At 35.8% G+C, this 15,427-nt stretch overlaps 5 protein-coding genes across 6 annotated transcripts; 3 read left to right on the top strand and 2 right to left on the bottom strand.

The window, feature by feature from the left end:
• The first annotated feature begins 3,033 nt into the window (after positions 1 to 3,033).
• On the top strand, positions 3,034 to 5,205 carry LOC140826528 (uncharacterized). 2 transcript variants are annotated; one of them, XM_073189028.1, is made up of 5 exons: positions 3,034 to 3,193; positions 3,416 to 3,646; positions 3,716 to 3,799; positions 4,320 to 5,063; positions 5,176 to 5,205. In XM_073189028.1, the coding sequence occupies exons 2-4, from the start codon at positions 3,457 to 3,459 to the stop codon at positions 5,057 to 5,059; spliced, it is 1,014 nt and encodes a 337-aa protein (XP_073045129.1). In that variant the 5' UTR covers positions 3,034 to 3,193; positions 3,416 to 3,456; the 3' UTR covers positions 5,060 to 5,063; positions 5,176 to 5,205. The 2 variants fall into 2 exon arrangements, with proteins under 2 accessions (XP_073045129.1, XP_073045045.1); XM_073188944.1 differs by having other exon boundaries at positions 4,320 to 5,205.
• Positions 5,206 to 6,012: 807 nt separating this feature from the next.
• On the bottom strand, positions 6,013 to 6,397 carry LOC140826393 (uncharacterized). The gene has a single exon (XM_073188698.1). It carries the CDS (start codon positions 6,395 to 6,397, stop codon positions 6,185 to 6,187), a length of 213 nt encoding a protein of 70 aa, XP_073044799.1. The 3' UTR covers positions 6,013 to 6,184.
• A 14-nt stretch (positions 6,398 to 6,411) lies between these two features.
• Positions 6,412 to 7,401, top strand: LOC140826315 (uncharacterized). The gene has a single exon (XM_073188576.1). The coding sequence runs from the start codon at positions 7,011 to 7,013 to the stop codon at positions 7,221 to 7,223; it is 213 nt and encodes a 70-aa protein (XP_073044677.1). The 5' UTR covers positions 6,412 to 7,010; the 3' UTR covers positions 7,224 to 7,401.
• Positions 7,402 to 7,730: 329 nt separating this feature from the next.
• Positions 7,731 to 8,240, bottom strand: LOC140826466 (uncharacterized). The gene has a single exon (XM_073188819.1). It carries the CDS (start codon positions 8,109 to 8,111, stop codon positions 7,902 to 7,904), a length of 210 nt encoding a protein of 69 aa, XP_073044920.1. The 5' UTR covers positions 8,112 to 8,240; the 3' UTR covers positions 7,731 to 7,901.
• Positions 8,241 to 8,902: 662 nt separating this feature from the next.
• On the top strand, positions 8,903 to 13,695 carry LOC140826077 (protein NUCLEAR FUSION DEFECTIVE 4-like). The gene is made up of 4 exons (XM_073188223.1): positions 8,903 to 9,035; positions 10,846 to 11,210; positions 11,875 to 12,803; positions 12,894 to 13,695. The coding sequence occupies exons 1-4, from the start codon at positions 8,918 to 8,920 to the stop codon at positions 13,399 to 13,401; spliced, it is 1,920 nt and encodes a 639-aa protein (XP_073044324.1). The 5' UTR covers positions 8,903 to 8,917; the 3' UTR covers positions 13,402 to 13,695.
• Positions 13,696 to 15,427: the final 1,732 nt, after the last annotated feature.

Raw genomic sequence — 15,427 nt, 5'->3', positions numbered from 1 at the left:
TCATTAATACTAGAAGTATTTGCACTAGTATTATAAAAAGAATTTGAAAAAAAACTTGAGAAGTTAGATTATATTCTTCTAAGATAAATGAAATAAGTGAGAAATATTTGTGTCGTGTGTGTTTTATTAAAACATTTATATGCAAGCAATATTTTTGGAATGTTCTATGAACTATCAATCCAATGACATGTAATACCCACATATTATAAAATTTGTCAACGATCACTTCAAACAGGGACGGACCTATGCTTAGCCCGTCCTAGGCTGTAGTCCAGCCTAATTTTTTTTTACAAGGAGTTATAGATATTCGAGCCAATTTTAATTTTTTTTTGGTAAATATATATAGAGATTTAGGCACAGTATAAGTTTTTTAAAAGATATCACGGTGAACTCATAAAAGTTAATATCTAGGATACCTATTTAACTTTCACATTGAATAAATGTATATTTTCGATATTTTAAAGGGGGTTTGATGCAAATAACTCATAAAAGTGATAGATTTATTTTAGCAATTCTTTTATATAATAGAATTTAATTTTGAAAGTACATTTAAAATATATTAAAAATAGTTTTATAATGTATATTTTGAATCTAAGTGAAACTTATCTTATATTACACCGGTTGCTTATTAATTTAAATAATATATAATTTTTGAGAAATGATATTGATTAAACTTCTTTTTTTAAAATTAACTCTCGTATTTCCAATGCGCTAGGAACAATAGGTTTTTTTTTAAAAAAATATATACCAAGGTCATTTTGTTAACTATTTTAATATTAATATCTCATATTTGATATTAAGTTCAAACTCACCTCAACTTTAATTTTTGGATCTGTCTCTGATTTCAAATATCCGAACACAATGTAACTTTAGTATTTAAACTAATTTTTTAGTTAGTTCTTTTTTGTTCAAAGAATAATTTTTAAGTGTGTGTTTTAGTGTATTTCATTAGATATGTCTAACAGAAGGATTTTCATTTGTAGAAATCCAATTTGCAAAAAATAATTTATCACTAAAATTATATATATAAAAAAAATTGTTCAACCGAACAAAATGTACTCTAAATTTAGCTTTAGAAAATTTAGAAAGTTGAGAATCATTATCCGATTGAAAAGAGAAAATCAGATTTTGAGGTTGAGAATGATCGGTACCAATTTTCACTAGATTATTTTTCTCAACGCTGTGAACAATAAATCAATAACCGAGACTTGATGTTTTGAGATTCAAGAAATAATTGTGAATTAGAGATCGAGAAAACACTATGTAAAACAAATGAAGGGATTGGGGTTTTTATAGGAGAAAATTGAAAAACAATTACAACGATCTACTCATCAGTTCGGGTCTGTCTCTTAATCGAACCAATGAGTTGACCGTTGTACAATGGCCACATCATCATGATCAATGACCACAAAAATAGTGGTTGCTAAATCAATCAAATTTAGCTATCGAAAAGTTCTTTTGTATAACCAAACAATATTAAACATGTGCTACTTGTATCTATAAATAAATATAGAGAATGAGATAGAAAATGTTAAATATTACAGTTTATTATATTATTATAAATATATGTATAATTATATTGTTTGGACTGAAAATATAAAAGCAAGCATATACATTGCTCAATATATTTATTATGCATACACTCGTTAAAACTTTAGCGGCCACGGCTACAGCTACTGCTATAATCACAGTTATGGATCGGTTATCTTAAGACTTGTTACCCAACATGTACCTGACCCAGGAGCCAAAATTTAATATAAGTACAAGACCCAAAATGCATTTTTCATACCCATACTTGTACCAAGAGGACAAATTATGAATCAATAAAAACTTGTGTGAGATGATCTCACGGATCGTATTTTGTGAGACATATATCTTATTTGGGTCATCCATGCAAAAATATTAAATTTTATACTAAAAATATTACTTTTTATTGTGAATATCGGTAGGGTTGTCTGCCTCACATATAAAGATTCGTGAGCTGTCTCACAAGAGACCTACTCTTATGAATTATACACGAATCTATTGTCATCCCTAGATCGTATTTTTGGTGATGTATGTTTGCATTTTTGTAATTTTAGGCTGCGTTTGGTTTGGAGGATAAAATAAACTAATGATTAGTAAGTAAATGATAAAGAAAATGATTGTAGTAGGAATGTAATATATGGTGTTATGTTTGATATGATTTTTAAGTGTAGGATAATTTTGAATTTTTTGATGAAAGGACAAAATTGACCTTTCTTTTCTTTCTTTTTTTCCACTCCAGCGACGGCGACGGTGACGTTCCGGCAACGTCGGTGCGGCCATCGGCGTCGACGGCTGCCGGCCGGAAGTTATCGGTTGGCGGCGACGGGCGGTGGTCCGGCGTCGGTTGGTTCTCGGCGGTTGCTGGCGGCGATCGGCCGGCGACGACGACGGTCGGTGGTCGGTGGCGGCAGTCGTGGCGGGAAGTGGTGGTGAGCTTGGGTATAGGAGAAGGGTAAAATTGAAAAAATAGGAAGGATTAAGAGTTGGATAAATAATCTTAGAGGGTGAGGATGTATTATTTTAACCCACCTAATATAACCTAATCATTCATATGAGGTATTGACTTCGTTAAATAATCACGCGTAACAAACAAGGGATAAGATGAGTTTAAAAAAATAAACCCACTTTATCACCCCTACCAAACACTGCCTTAGTCATGTATATTATCAAATTTTAAATTTTCTTTAGTGGAGAGAAGATATTATTACATTTGGGACTCGAACTCGAGACCTTGTCTTATACTTCAAACTTTGCTGCCAAATTATCTAAAAGTTGTAAACATCAAATTGTAGTCTTAATAATATATATTTGATTTATGATAATTTTAGTCATTTTATGTTAAAGTATTAATATGAAACTATACACCTTAATACAACATTTATGTCACATCAATCACGTAAAAATTTTAAAATTAAGAAAAAACAAATATGAAATTTTTTCCTTTATTTTATTAAAAAAGTTGGGCCCAATAATATTTTTTCCCTTTTTCTAAAAAAGGCCCAGTGCTAATCTTACTCTCTGTCTCTCCAGTCACAACAAGCGCTTTCTTCTTCCACGGAAAAAAACAAATTAGGGGTTTAGGGTAAATCGGTCGTCCCACTCCCGATAACAGCCAGGCACCGTTATCACGTTGAAAATTTGCGTTCTGGATCGCCTTTTGTTCCAGGTATGGAATTTATCTCGGCAGTCAAACGGCCGTCAACTTTATTTGCTCAATTTGATTTTCGAATTCGGGTAAACTGACGACTGATTGGTATGAGAAAGTCGACTATGTTTGATTTGCCATAAGATTCAATCTCTGCGTTTAAATATATCTTAATAGCATGTGGGCAGAGTATGACATTGTCTTCATGCCTTGTGGCTTTAATGTGTTTACATACATATTCAGTGTTAGGTGGATGCGTCGAAGGATTCTGTTGTCTCGCTTGAATGCCTATCAAGATGAAGCCAAAAGTCACTGAGGCAAATAGGAGGCCTAGAAATCTCCAGGAAGGGGTGCCAAACTGGATCCTTGTGGCCGGGGGTGCGTTGCTGAGTACATTGTCAATCCACCTGGGCTATAAACTGAAGCAGTTTCTTGATACCAGACAAACAGTGACTAGGAGCCAAAGTTTGATAGGTAGCGTATGTTAACTTTTCTTGTTCTGGCAAATATAAGTTTACTCAACGAATGTTGCTTCTAATGCAGGAAACAGAAAACCTATGGATCGAAAGAAGTCAGCAAGCTTCCCCATGCACGCAGATGCCTTTTGTTTTCATCAAGATGAAGATGGTTGACAATCATAGTCCTAATCACATGCTTATCTCGCTATCGGTTAACTTAGAGATCAAACATCGCAATCTCCCTCCCTTGTTAATTATTTATCGATTTTTTTATAAAAAATTTTGTTGGTTGTTTTGATGTGTGATCATAATTGTTTCCATGGTTTTTACTTCAATTTTTAAAAACTAAACTTATGAAGTGAAAACAGCGGAGAGAGAATTTATTTAACTGCTAGTGTAAACACCAGCTCCCAACGATGGTTAGATTTGCTATTTTTTGCAAGTGGGTTACTTTGCACCAATAGGTAGAGAGATAAAATAAGTGAATTCTATGGCAATATTTCTTAATGACACATGATCGAATTCAGATCCTTGTTTACACACACATGATGAATGCAGTCTGCCAATCACGTTGATGGTCATTTCAGTTGATTCAGTGTTTACTTGTTTTGAAATTGTTGTGATGTTTGAATAATATTTTTTGTTACTATATGTAACATTTGTCTTCTAAATTTATGTTACATGAACAGGATCGAGGAATGTGGTGGAAGTCAAACAGAATAGTGATGGCCAAGGGATGTCAGAACCTGAAATTTCGCTTCCCCTTGTGACTGTTCCGACCTCCGCGTTCAACGAAGAGAATGGTGTAATGTGGTCATCTTCTCCTGACCGCCTCGAGCTGCCCCAAAAGCCTTTCCACCAGTCGAACAGCTCTGATTCACCTTGTGTATCCGAATCTGGTTCCAACATTTTCAGCAAACGGGAAGTCATACAAAAATTGAGACAGCAGTTGAAGAGAAGAGATGATATGATACTTGAAATGCAGGATCAAATCGCAGAACTTCAGAACTCCCATAGCGTGCAGCTTTCACATTCTTCCCATCTCCAAGCTTTACTGGATGCTGCGAACAGGGATTTGTTTGATTTGGAGAGGGAAATCCAGAGATTAAGAAAGGCAATCGCAGATCATTCTGTTGGACACATCAACTCTGGCGAGAAGTCTCCTACTGTTCCCACTTGGCCAGCTGAGTGGAAGAACGGTCATACAAATGGATTCCAGGAAATTGAAAGAAATTCAGAGTGGTCAGAGAAAACCAGAGGGGATGTAGAAAGGATTGACCTTTTGAAGAGGGAAGTTAGTGAGTTGAAGGAATTGATTGAAGGAAAAGACTACTTGTTGAAAAGTTACAAGGAGCAGAAATCCGAGCTCTCGGTGAAGATCAAAGAGTTGCAGCAGAGATTAGATTCTCAGCTTCCAAATATTTTGTAGACAGGTCGATTTCTTGTGCATTCTTGTGTGGCTTCTACATCAGTTCTTTTTTTTTTTTCTTTTTTCTTATTCCATTTGCGAAGTTGTCAATTTTGAAAATGTTCAATTCCTTTCAGGATTGTATAGATGCCTTAGGAATTGACCCATTCTAAGTGATTTTGGAGTGATGGGACTGAGACCTCAAATGTCAAAACTAAATAAGTTATCACATACTTTGCTAGGCAACGCAGTAGTAGTGACTAGTGATGTCCAACAAAATCTTTCGTTTATTCGGAATCTTTAACACGCTCCTTTGAGTGTGAACGCTCGCAACCCTAATATATATTTATGAAGAAGAATGACTATAAATGGAGGGAATCTTATCAAGGTAAACTGTAAACAGAATCCAACACAATGAGAATTTGGTAGAAAGTTGGATCATAATCACCTTTCTTGTCGTCCTATATCAATCGATCTGGTCAAAGCACATGGTTCACCTTCATGAAGAGTCAACTCAATATTGCCATGGATGCTCCCCCCATGATTCCTAGTTTTTTGTAGGAGCTTCTTGCGATCATGGCATGCCCTGTATAATTATTTTTTTAATCAGCTGAGCGGTAGATGAGGAAAACGGTCGAAAATCGAGTTATTAATTTTTTATTCGATGTTTGATGAGTCCTCTATGCACGACACCTTTCAATTTTATTATTACCGGCCATTGTCTTTAAAATACAAACACTGAATTAATAATTATCATAATCCACAAACTATGATACCAGGATGTATGTATGTATGTATGTATGTATAGTTAGGAATATATACAGAGTAGCTCTTAATCAAGTAATATAATTCTTTGATAGACTGCAATCACGCTTACTGACCAAGTTTAGCAATTAAAATTTGAATGGACCCAAATAACTGGAGTAATTTTTAATGCTATAAAAGAAAAACAGAAACAACAAAATATTAAAAGGAGCTAGCTCTAGCTAAGTGCTCCATGAAATGTGTATTCTTGTAAAATCAAGACTTTAACCATAAATCACCCAAGTGCATGATCAAGCAAAAGATAATAGCTAGAAACAATCACTGACAACAAATACAAAACTGGAAAGAGAGAAAAAAATAAACTATACAAATTCGATTCATCTATCCGACATAGATGTGAGCTCCAATGGGAATTAGAATGATGGTGATGATGACAGTGAAGATTATGGTATGCACAAATATGGAGAGCCCATTGGTCTGCACGTTGGTGAATTCTATCGGCCTTCTTTTCCCCGGAAGTTGAAACAGAAGTCTCGGTGACAACACCACGAAAAATATTACAGCTACCAGTACTGGTGCAAGATCTACCGACATTTCTCTTCACCAATTTCTTGATATCTGCAGTTTTTGAGCGCTAGAATTGGAGATTTCTTAGTCTAGTTTGTAAAATGTTGCAACATTGGGTTTGTCGCCAATGTTCTTGTCTTAATCTGGCACTGGAGCCGGCAGGCATGCATGCATACTCGGTCCAACTCCAGCTGGGTCACAATGGGCAAGTGCTCCAACAGCAATACTTGGGAACTGACCCATTGGGTCTGAGGCCCGGATAGTATACCAACCTTTTCCCATTTTTTTTTACTTGCATCTCCACCTTCTTAAAAATCTCTAGAAAAGCAATTGGAAAAGGGGAATTCATGTGTTCAATAATTGGATGCTTTTGAGCATACATCCAGAAAAGCAATCCCATTATCATGATATACTTTCCCTCCCTTTAAATCCCACCGTTTTCTTTGCCCACTCAAGTTTAGCATCCCATCATATGCACCCTTCTTCGTTAAGTAAAACCAATACGACAATTCTACTTATTGGCAAGAACCATTTCCAAAGATTTTACGACAAACACACAAGAAAATAACAAGACATCACACATAACATTTTATTTGTGCAGGAGTTATAACCAAATACCAACGCAAGGTAGAGTATAGAAATGAGTTCTGATTGGGGGCCCGTGGTGGTGGCGGTGGTGATGTTCATCCTCCTATCTCCAGGGCTGCTGTTCCAAATTCCTGCGAGGACCAGGGTGATCGAGTTCGGCAACATGTACACAAGTGGCATATCTATCTTGGTTCATGCGGTTTTGTACTTCTGTGTTTACACCATCTTGATTGTTGCCATCGGAGTTCATATACATTCAGGCTAATTTCGATTTTATGTTGTATATGTAAAAATATCAAGAATTAACACATCTTATTCCAAAGTACACCCTCGCTCTTCAATCTTCCTCTATTTCACTTTTCTATCGAACTTTTTTTTTTCTACTCTCGCTGTAGAGATGTTGGAGTGAAGCTTTATAAATTAATTCTATAAATTTGGTGGCTTCTTCAAATGGTCTGGATAATTTGTCATCTTATTGTTTGGCTTTTGTACTATTCAGAAAAAAATGATAATAAAAAATTCAGTCCTTAAGAAGTTGCAATTTAACAGAGTTGCAATCATACTTCATGGAGAAATCTCTCCAAACAACTGTATCAAGAATCTAACTTTCTACGTTACAGCCCTAACAATTCGAACCCTAAACTAAGTCTGAACAAATCAAGATTCGTTTTCGATGGTTTTCGCACAAATACAGTAAGTTTTTTTTTTGATAAAATAAATACAGCATTTATGGAAACAGAAACTGCTAGAAAAAAGTGGTTTCGCCAAGAAATCTAGGGGGTAAAAATGGCAAAAGAAACATTAAAATGATCTGAAAACCCACAAATTTAACAGAGATCCAAAAGTCAGAAAACTAGCAGCAGAATTGAAAAGGAAAATGGAAAAATTAGTCCCAGATACAGCATTAGATGGATCCAGCACTGCAGAAATACTAACGGGTGGATCAGCCCGTATATATGTGAACATGTATAGCGAGGATTAGGATAGCATAGAGAGTAAAGAAAATCAGTGTGTGAACTGCGATTGCCTTGCCGTTAGTCTTCATGGTGCCGAACTCCAGCTGCCGATTGTTGCCAGGTAGCTGAAACAGTAGGCCGGGTTGCAGCAGCACGAAGAGCACAACTCCGATAAGTACGGGTCCCCAGTCTGCCATTTTCCGGTAGAAATGAGAAATTGAGAAGGGGTTGGCTTGCTTCCGAGTCTCGAAAATGCAAGAGAGTAAAAGGAATGAACAGCGAAGGGCATTTGCATTTCTTGATAATATTTGGTTCCCCCAACACACAATTTTTTGAACATAGAATAAATGCTTGCTTTTTTTAAAAAAAAAATCGTAATTTTTTTTTATAATAAATTATTTTATGTAATAAATAATTAATAAATTGTTCGAAAGATAACAATTATAACTATATTAAGAAATAAGTATTCTTAAAAAACTGTAATAAAAGTTATACGATTATATTTCATTCATTTTGGTGACTTTTTAACCTAAAACTGAATATATTATATTAATAAATAGATTTTGACAGCTTTGAGAAAAGAGTTTTAGAAAAAATATTTCATACACTTGGCTTTGTCTATAAAGGAAATAGTGTATGTAATTATTGATGAAAATATTTTGAGTTTGAAAAAGAAAAAGTAGATGAAAATGTAGTTGCAAATACAATTAATTATGGCTATTTTGTATGAAGAGGAGAGAATATTTGTTTTATTATATATAATTTCTGGAATAAAAAACAATATTGTTTCGGAAAAGTAAAACATATTGTATACGCATACTTTGTCTTTTGACATTAAAAAAGTATCCAAGCAACAGTGATAAAGAATTTCAAGAACAAAGTTGGAATTACTTTTTCATAATATTCCCGTAAAACTTTTATGGGATATATTCCATCAACTTTTCATATGCCCTTATAATAAATTTTTGTTGTTCTTTCATTCTTTGTCTCTTTTCCTGCAAGAATGAAGGATTATGCAGGTCTGCTGATAGGCACTTCATTATTTGCACTGCTGACGCCTGGACTAGTATTCCAGCTACCAGCCAAACAGAGGCCTGTCGAGTTCCTCAACATGACCACCAGTATGCCTTCCATTCTGTTGCACACTATTATCTATGCTTTGCTTCTTGTTCTCTTGTTTATCGTTCTCGACGTACATCTTTATGTCTAAATTTTTTTCGTAACCGCCTAGTTAATTATTTTGTGTGGGAGCTTGAGTTTCGTGTTTTTTTGGGAACAAGTATTTTTTGCTGCTAATTGTAACCAAGTAGTGATTAAAGATATGTGCTTTTGTCCAAAGTTAAAATTTTGAAATGCGTGTTGATTTCAATAAAGTGAGAGGAAAATTTTAGTGATAAAATGGACAAGTCCAAGAAAGAAACACAAATATTTTCTTAATAATAATTTGTATGTATATATTAGAACCTCCTTAACATTAATCTATAGAATATATGTAAAATAACTTATTAGAACATGGAACTTAATTCATTTTATTTCACGGCATCTGTTCTTGATCTAAAGAACATAATAAATTAGAAAAGAAACAAATTCAAGAATATCAGAATCGAGAAAAAAAGAAAGAAGCAAAATAACAGAATTGAAAGAAAGAGAATTAATGATGTTGATTAATTCCTAGCGCCAAGCCCATGTACATGTGCACACCAATAGCTAACAAGAAGATGCAGCTGAGAGCAAAGTAAATCAAATGGCATGTATCAATACAGATACACCACTGGTTTGGAAGTTGCCCAACTCCACGAACCGGCAATTGAATCAGCATGCAGCCCCGGTGTCAGCAGCACGAACGACATGAACGCCGGACCCCAATCCGACATCTATCTCGCCCTTTTGGCTCAACACAAGTTTCAAATGGGCTTAATAATAAATAAATATTTAAGTTTGTGAAATATAAAAGAAGGCAATATCAAGTAAGTTGGCAAATTAGGTTGCGAAAGAGAATCCAAGCACAATTACAGCCGATGGAGCTAGCATAATTCGATCAATAATATTATTTGTGATAGAATCGCAGAATACGTACAAAATAATTATCAAATTTTAATTTGTGTTTTATATTTAATAATAAAAAACATAGATAATAGATAAGAATAAGATCCAGTGAAGCATTTTCCGTGAAGAAATCCAGACAGATATCAAGGACTTTATAAGTTAAATAATTAGATATATTAATATTGCTATTTGCTAGTTACCAGACGCCAAAAAAAGAGGATGACTCTTGGTGCCCACTTCAAGGAGTATCGGATAAGAACTCGAATAGCGCGAGCGACCTTTTGTTTTCCACGTTTTATTTTTATTTTTTATTTTTTAAAACAAATCGGGTCCTTAATTTGTATGTATGTATGCATGTATGTATGTATGTACCCTCCAAGAAAATTTATAATTTATTCGTGTGGTTGCTGTTTTATCTCTGGAAAATATGCCAACAAACCAACTACGTACACCGACGATCCTCTCATTCCTCGACACATAACAAACAAGAATGAATGTTATTTATATTATTTTATGAAGAAGAAAACTTTTGCACATAAATATTTGTTTTAATATATGATTAAACTTATAATTAATTACCGGATTTGTGTGATTACAGCTCTTTCTTTCTTTATTCATTTATTTCTTACTTATATATATGATAAGTATACTTATCATGACCCAATTTTCGGCGATTGCTTATCCAACTCTTGGTCATCTCATAAACGGAAATAGACACGTGTACACTCTAAATGTGATTAGAACTCTTGGTCATCTCATAAACATAAATAGACACGTGTACACTCTTGGCACTTTGTCATTCGGCCGCCACAATGTTTACCTACGAATACACCCTTCATCCATTGTTGTATGCACTTTATGAAGCTCTAAATTTTTGCAAGACAGAAATCCGCAACTTGTTTTTAGAAACCATCATGGGTTGCTTCGGTGAAGGGATCCGTTCTTTTGTCAATAACAGATGGTTGGTTTTTGTCGCTGCAATGTGGATACAATCATGTGCCGGGATTGGGTATTTGTTTGGCAGCATATCGCCGGTGATCAAGACTTCTTTGAGCTACAATCAAAGGCAGGTTTCGAAATTAGGGGTGGCTAAGGACTTGGGGGACAGCGTTGGATTCTTGACTGGGACTTTATGTGAGATTTTGCCCTTGTGGGGTGCTCTACTTGTTGGTGTCATGATGAATTTTGTTGGCTATGGTTGGGTTTGGCTCATTCTGTCTGGGAGAGCTCCGGTTCTGCCATTATGGGCTGTGAGTATCCACTTTCTTATCCATGTTTTAGAATGAGGTCAAGGTCTTATGTTTTTTTTTTATCTTAAACTGTTCAACTCCTTTGACTTTCTGCTTTGCTGTCTTTTCGCGAGTTTCATTCGATTCATCTGAGTGTGTCGTGGATCATCTTGCTTCCTCTGATTCTCTTGTTCGTTCGTTCGATACTAATCAACCATTTTTTTTCCAAATGTTTTTCTGATGAGTTCAACTCTGGATCTCACGTTTCTTCTTCAATTCACAAAGATGCCATTTTTTTCAACAAAATAACTTGATAGTGAAAATGTAGATTTCTTTTTATCGACGGATCACGGATGTTCATTTTTTTTCTCGATAATTATCTCAAGGCGATTTTATATTTGTGTACTATTTCATTAAAAACACTTCACACATATGCGAGAAAACAGAGTTAACTTCTTCATGTAGTTTCTTAAAGTAGAGATAAACTTTATTGCTTACTGTCGTTTGTAATTGGCAGTTGACTCAAGTCTACAAAATGAAGGCAAAACTCAACTTTAGTAGCTAGGATTTTTTGTTTAGGATTGATGAGTTTGATGAAATTCGGTATTGTAAGTCTGCTAAAGAAGTGAAGCATGATTTTTCTTTTCTTGACCAAGTTTAATCGTTATTATCTTTTCATACGTAGATGTGCATTCTTATCTTTGTGGGAACCAATGGCGAGACCTATTTCAACACAGCAGCATTGGTTTCTTGCGTGCAAAACTTCCCTAAAAGTCGTGGTCCTGTTGTGGGAATACTTAAGGGTTTTGCTGGATTGAGTGGTGCAATCTTGACTCAAGTATACACACTGGTGCATTCTCCAGACCATGCATCACTCGTATTTATGGTTGCGGTTGGGCCAACAATAGTGATCACTGCTCTTATGTTCATTGTCAGGCCTGTTGGAGGTCACAAGCAAATACGCTCATCCGATGGGTTTAATTTCTCAGTTATCTATAGCATATGCCTTGTTTTGGCTGTTTACTTGATGGGGGTAATGCTGGTGCAAGATCTAGTTGATTTAAGCCAAACCATAATTACAATTTTCACTGTAATTCTACTAGTTCTTTTGTTTATTCCCATTGCTATCCCGGTGACTTTGAGTTTTTATCGGGAGCCAAAATCACCTGTCGAAGAGGCACTTCTACCTGAATCTAAAAAATTAGAGGCCGGCAAATCTGAAGATGATGGTCAAGAAGTCATATTTAGTGAAATTGAAGATGAAAAGCCAAAAGATGTTGATTTACTTCCCGCTTTAGAGAGGCAAAGGAGGATGGCCCAACTCCAGGCGAAGCTAGCCCAAGCAGCTGCAGAAGGAGCTGTGAGAATCAAGAAACGAAGACCACGTAGAGGGGAAGATTTCACATTATTGGAGGCATTGATAAAGGCAGATTTTTGGCTTATTTTTTTCTCTTTTCTACTGGGCTCGGGTTCTGGCTTAACTGTTATCGACAATTTGGGTCAGATGAGCCAATCCTTGGGTTATGATAACACCCATGTATTTGTTTCGATGATCAGCATTTGGAACTTTCTTGGTCGTGTAGGTGGTGGCTACATCTCTGAGAAAATCGTCAGGTACGAAGTTCTATATTTTTTCTCAGTATTCCACGTTTACAAATTTTATTTGTTTTTTCCTCACTACAATCACCGTATGCTGCAAAACAGGGAATATGCATATCCAAGGCATGCTACCATGGCCGGTGCCCAAGTGCTAATGGCATTTGGACATTTCTTCTTCGCGATGGGGTGGCCTGGGGCAATGTATGTTGGAACTCTCCTTGTTGGTGTCGGATATGGGGCACACTGGGCAATAGTGCCTGCAGCTGCCTCAGAGCTTTTTGGGTTGAAAAAGTTCGGTGTTTTGTACAACTTTCTCACTCTAGCAAATCCGGCAGGTTCGTTAGTATTCTCAGGTGTTATTGCCAGTAGCATATATGACAGAGAGGCAGAAAGACAAGCTCACAACGCTCCTCATATATATCACAGTATGATGTCTTCATTTTCAAGATTCTCATACCTTGGGGAACCGCTAAAGTGCCACGGTGCCATTTGCTTCTTCTTAACTTTCTTGATCATGTCGGGATTTTGCATCATTGCAGCTGTTTTAAGTATGATTCTCGTGTATCGAACAAAGATAGTGTATGCTAATCTTTATGGAAGCTCTCTACAGTAAACCAGCTGCGATTTCTGTTTGAATCTGGGATTAAAGGTCGGTTTTCTGATCTGGAGATGGACAAGGTAGAGAAATTAAAATCTTTGCTATAGCAGAATGCTTGGAACGAGAAAGAGCTTGTAATTTGAAGGGATATAGCCTGTTTTAATCGTTATCTATGTACATGCTTCATATTTTTTATCGCCACCCAACTTACGGTTGGCCTGGGATGCATAGTATGCTTGGTGTTGTATCTGCATGTTTTCTACTGTAATATTGAATTTATTTGGCAAAATATTGAGCCTCTATGTTGTATCCCTTGCGCACTATGATTTTGATTTTACACTGCTTGGGTTTGATGCATTGAAATTATCTGTAAAATTGCTACCGTACAAATTGTGCAACCCCTTCCATTTATCAGCACAAGTTGGATTCAGACATGGGTTGAACATAATTAACAATTTTTACTACAATTTATTTAGAATGTTGGTTATTTTCTAGTTTTTCTCGATTCAACGAGAGAGCCCTCATAAATTTTTGTCGTTATATAGTAAACAAAAATATGAATCATAAACTCTACACTCAATTCGATCAAACTAACTCTATTTTGTTTCTTCTCCCTTCAAGAATCATAAAACTACAAGCAGTATTAGAGATTGTCTCAATTTGAAGAACCAATAAACAAAAATAGGACACATCTATGTCTGATTCTTTCATTTTTTTGGATGGTTTTAATTATTTGATTTCACTAGTTCGAACGCCTTTTCACCCGTCAGTCTTGCCAGTATAATTAGAACGTTGTGTAGGGATTAATCTTAATTGCAGTGTATGGCTGCAACCTCATGCACTTCAGCCATTCAACAGTCGACTCCCTCATTGTCGTTAGATCCTTTAGCGAAGAATCTATTCATTCAAGACCAAAATCTGCAGATAACCCCCATTTTTCAGAAGCCCATATGATAGTACAAAATTATAGATTGATGTTAAAGAGCTGATCATTGGTTATTTCACGGCGAGGATCCATTCGTTTTTCCATAGCTGATGGCTGGTTTTTGTGGGTGCAATCTTGGGCTGGTAACGGGTATTTGTTTTGTAGCATTTCAGCTGTCATCAGGAGTGCTTTAAACCACAATCAATGGCTAGTTGCGAGTTTAGTGGTTGCTAAATACTTGGGGGGCAGCGTCGTGCTTTCTGCTGGAAGTTTATCTGAAATTTTGCCGTTATGGGGTAGTTTGGATTTGGCATACTCTGACGGTCAGAGCTCCAGTTCTGCCATAATGGGATATGAGTTTCATTTTCTACTTCGGTTCTCATAAATTTGTATGTCATTTGAGTGGACAATTTTTATTGTTTATCTGAAATCGTATATATTGATGTTTTTTTTTTTTTTTTTTTAAATTTTAGTGTGCAATGCTGAGTTGAGTTCAAAGGTCTGTATGATGTTTTAACACGGGGCGTCAATGCCTTTTCAACTCTTGGCTTACTGTCTTTCGTTATCTTTCTTCAATTCATTTGAGCTTTATATATGAACAATGCTAGTTTGATCAAAGTTCATGTCCAAATTCAAACTTTTTCTCTGGATTTTCGTGGAACTATATTTTAAGGGAATAAATTTATCATGCATAACCCAAGGCTGAAGTGTAGAATATTGATTTAAAAAGCCTTTTATTTCTGCTGCAGTTGTTTTATGATTTCCTGGGGCTGGGGCGAGACCAAGCTGTTATTCAGCAAATCTCATTTAGAATTGAATGCTTGCCATGACATTTTGAAGTCTTCGAGAGTCTTGACAAATTGTTAGATGTGCATCCTTATTTTTGTGGGTGCTAATGGCGAGACATATTTCAACACAGCTGCATTGTGTGCAAAACTTTCCAAAAGCCGTGGTCCTGTTGTGGGAATACTGAAGGATTTTGCTGGGGTGTGTGGTGCAATCTTGACACAGTTATATACACTGGTCCATTCCCGTTAGTATTCTCTAGGCGTAATTGCCAGTAGCTTGTACGACAAGCTCATCAACATAGCTTGATGTCTTCATTTGCTGATGAAC

The sequence above is a fragment of the Primulina eburnea genome, chromosome 1, assembly GCF_022965805.1.
Source record: "Primulina eburnea isolate SZY01 chromosome 1, ASM2296580v1, whole genome shotgun sequence".
In the NCBI taxonomy this organism is placed as follows: Eukaryota; Viridiplantae; Streptophyta; class Magnoliopsida; order Lamiales; family Gesneriaceae; genus Primulina; species Primulina eburnea.
This window is presented reverse-complemented; position numbering and strand designations above follow the sequence as displayed.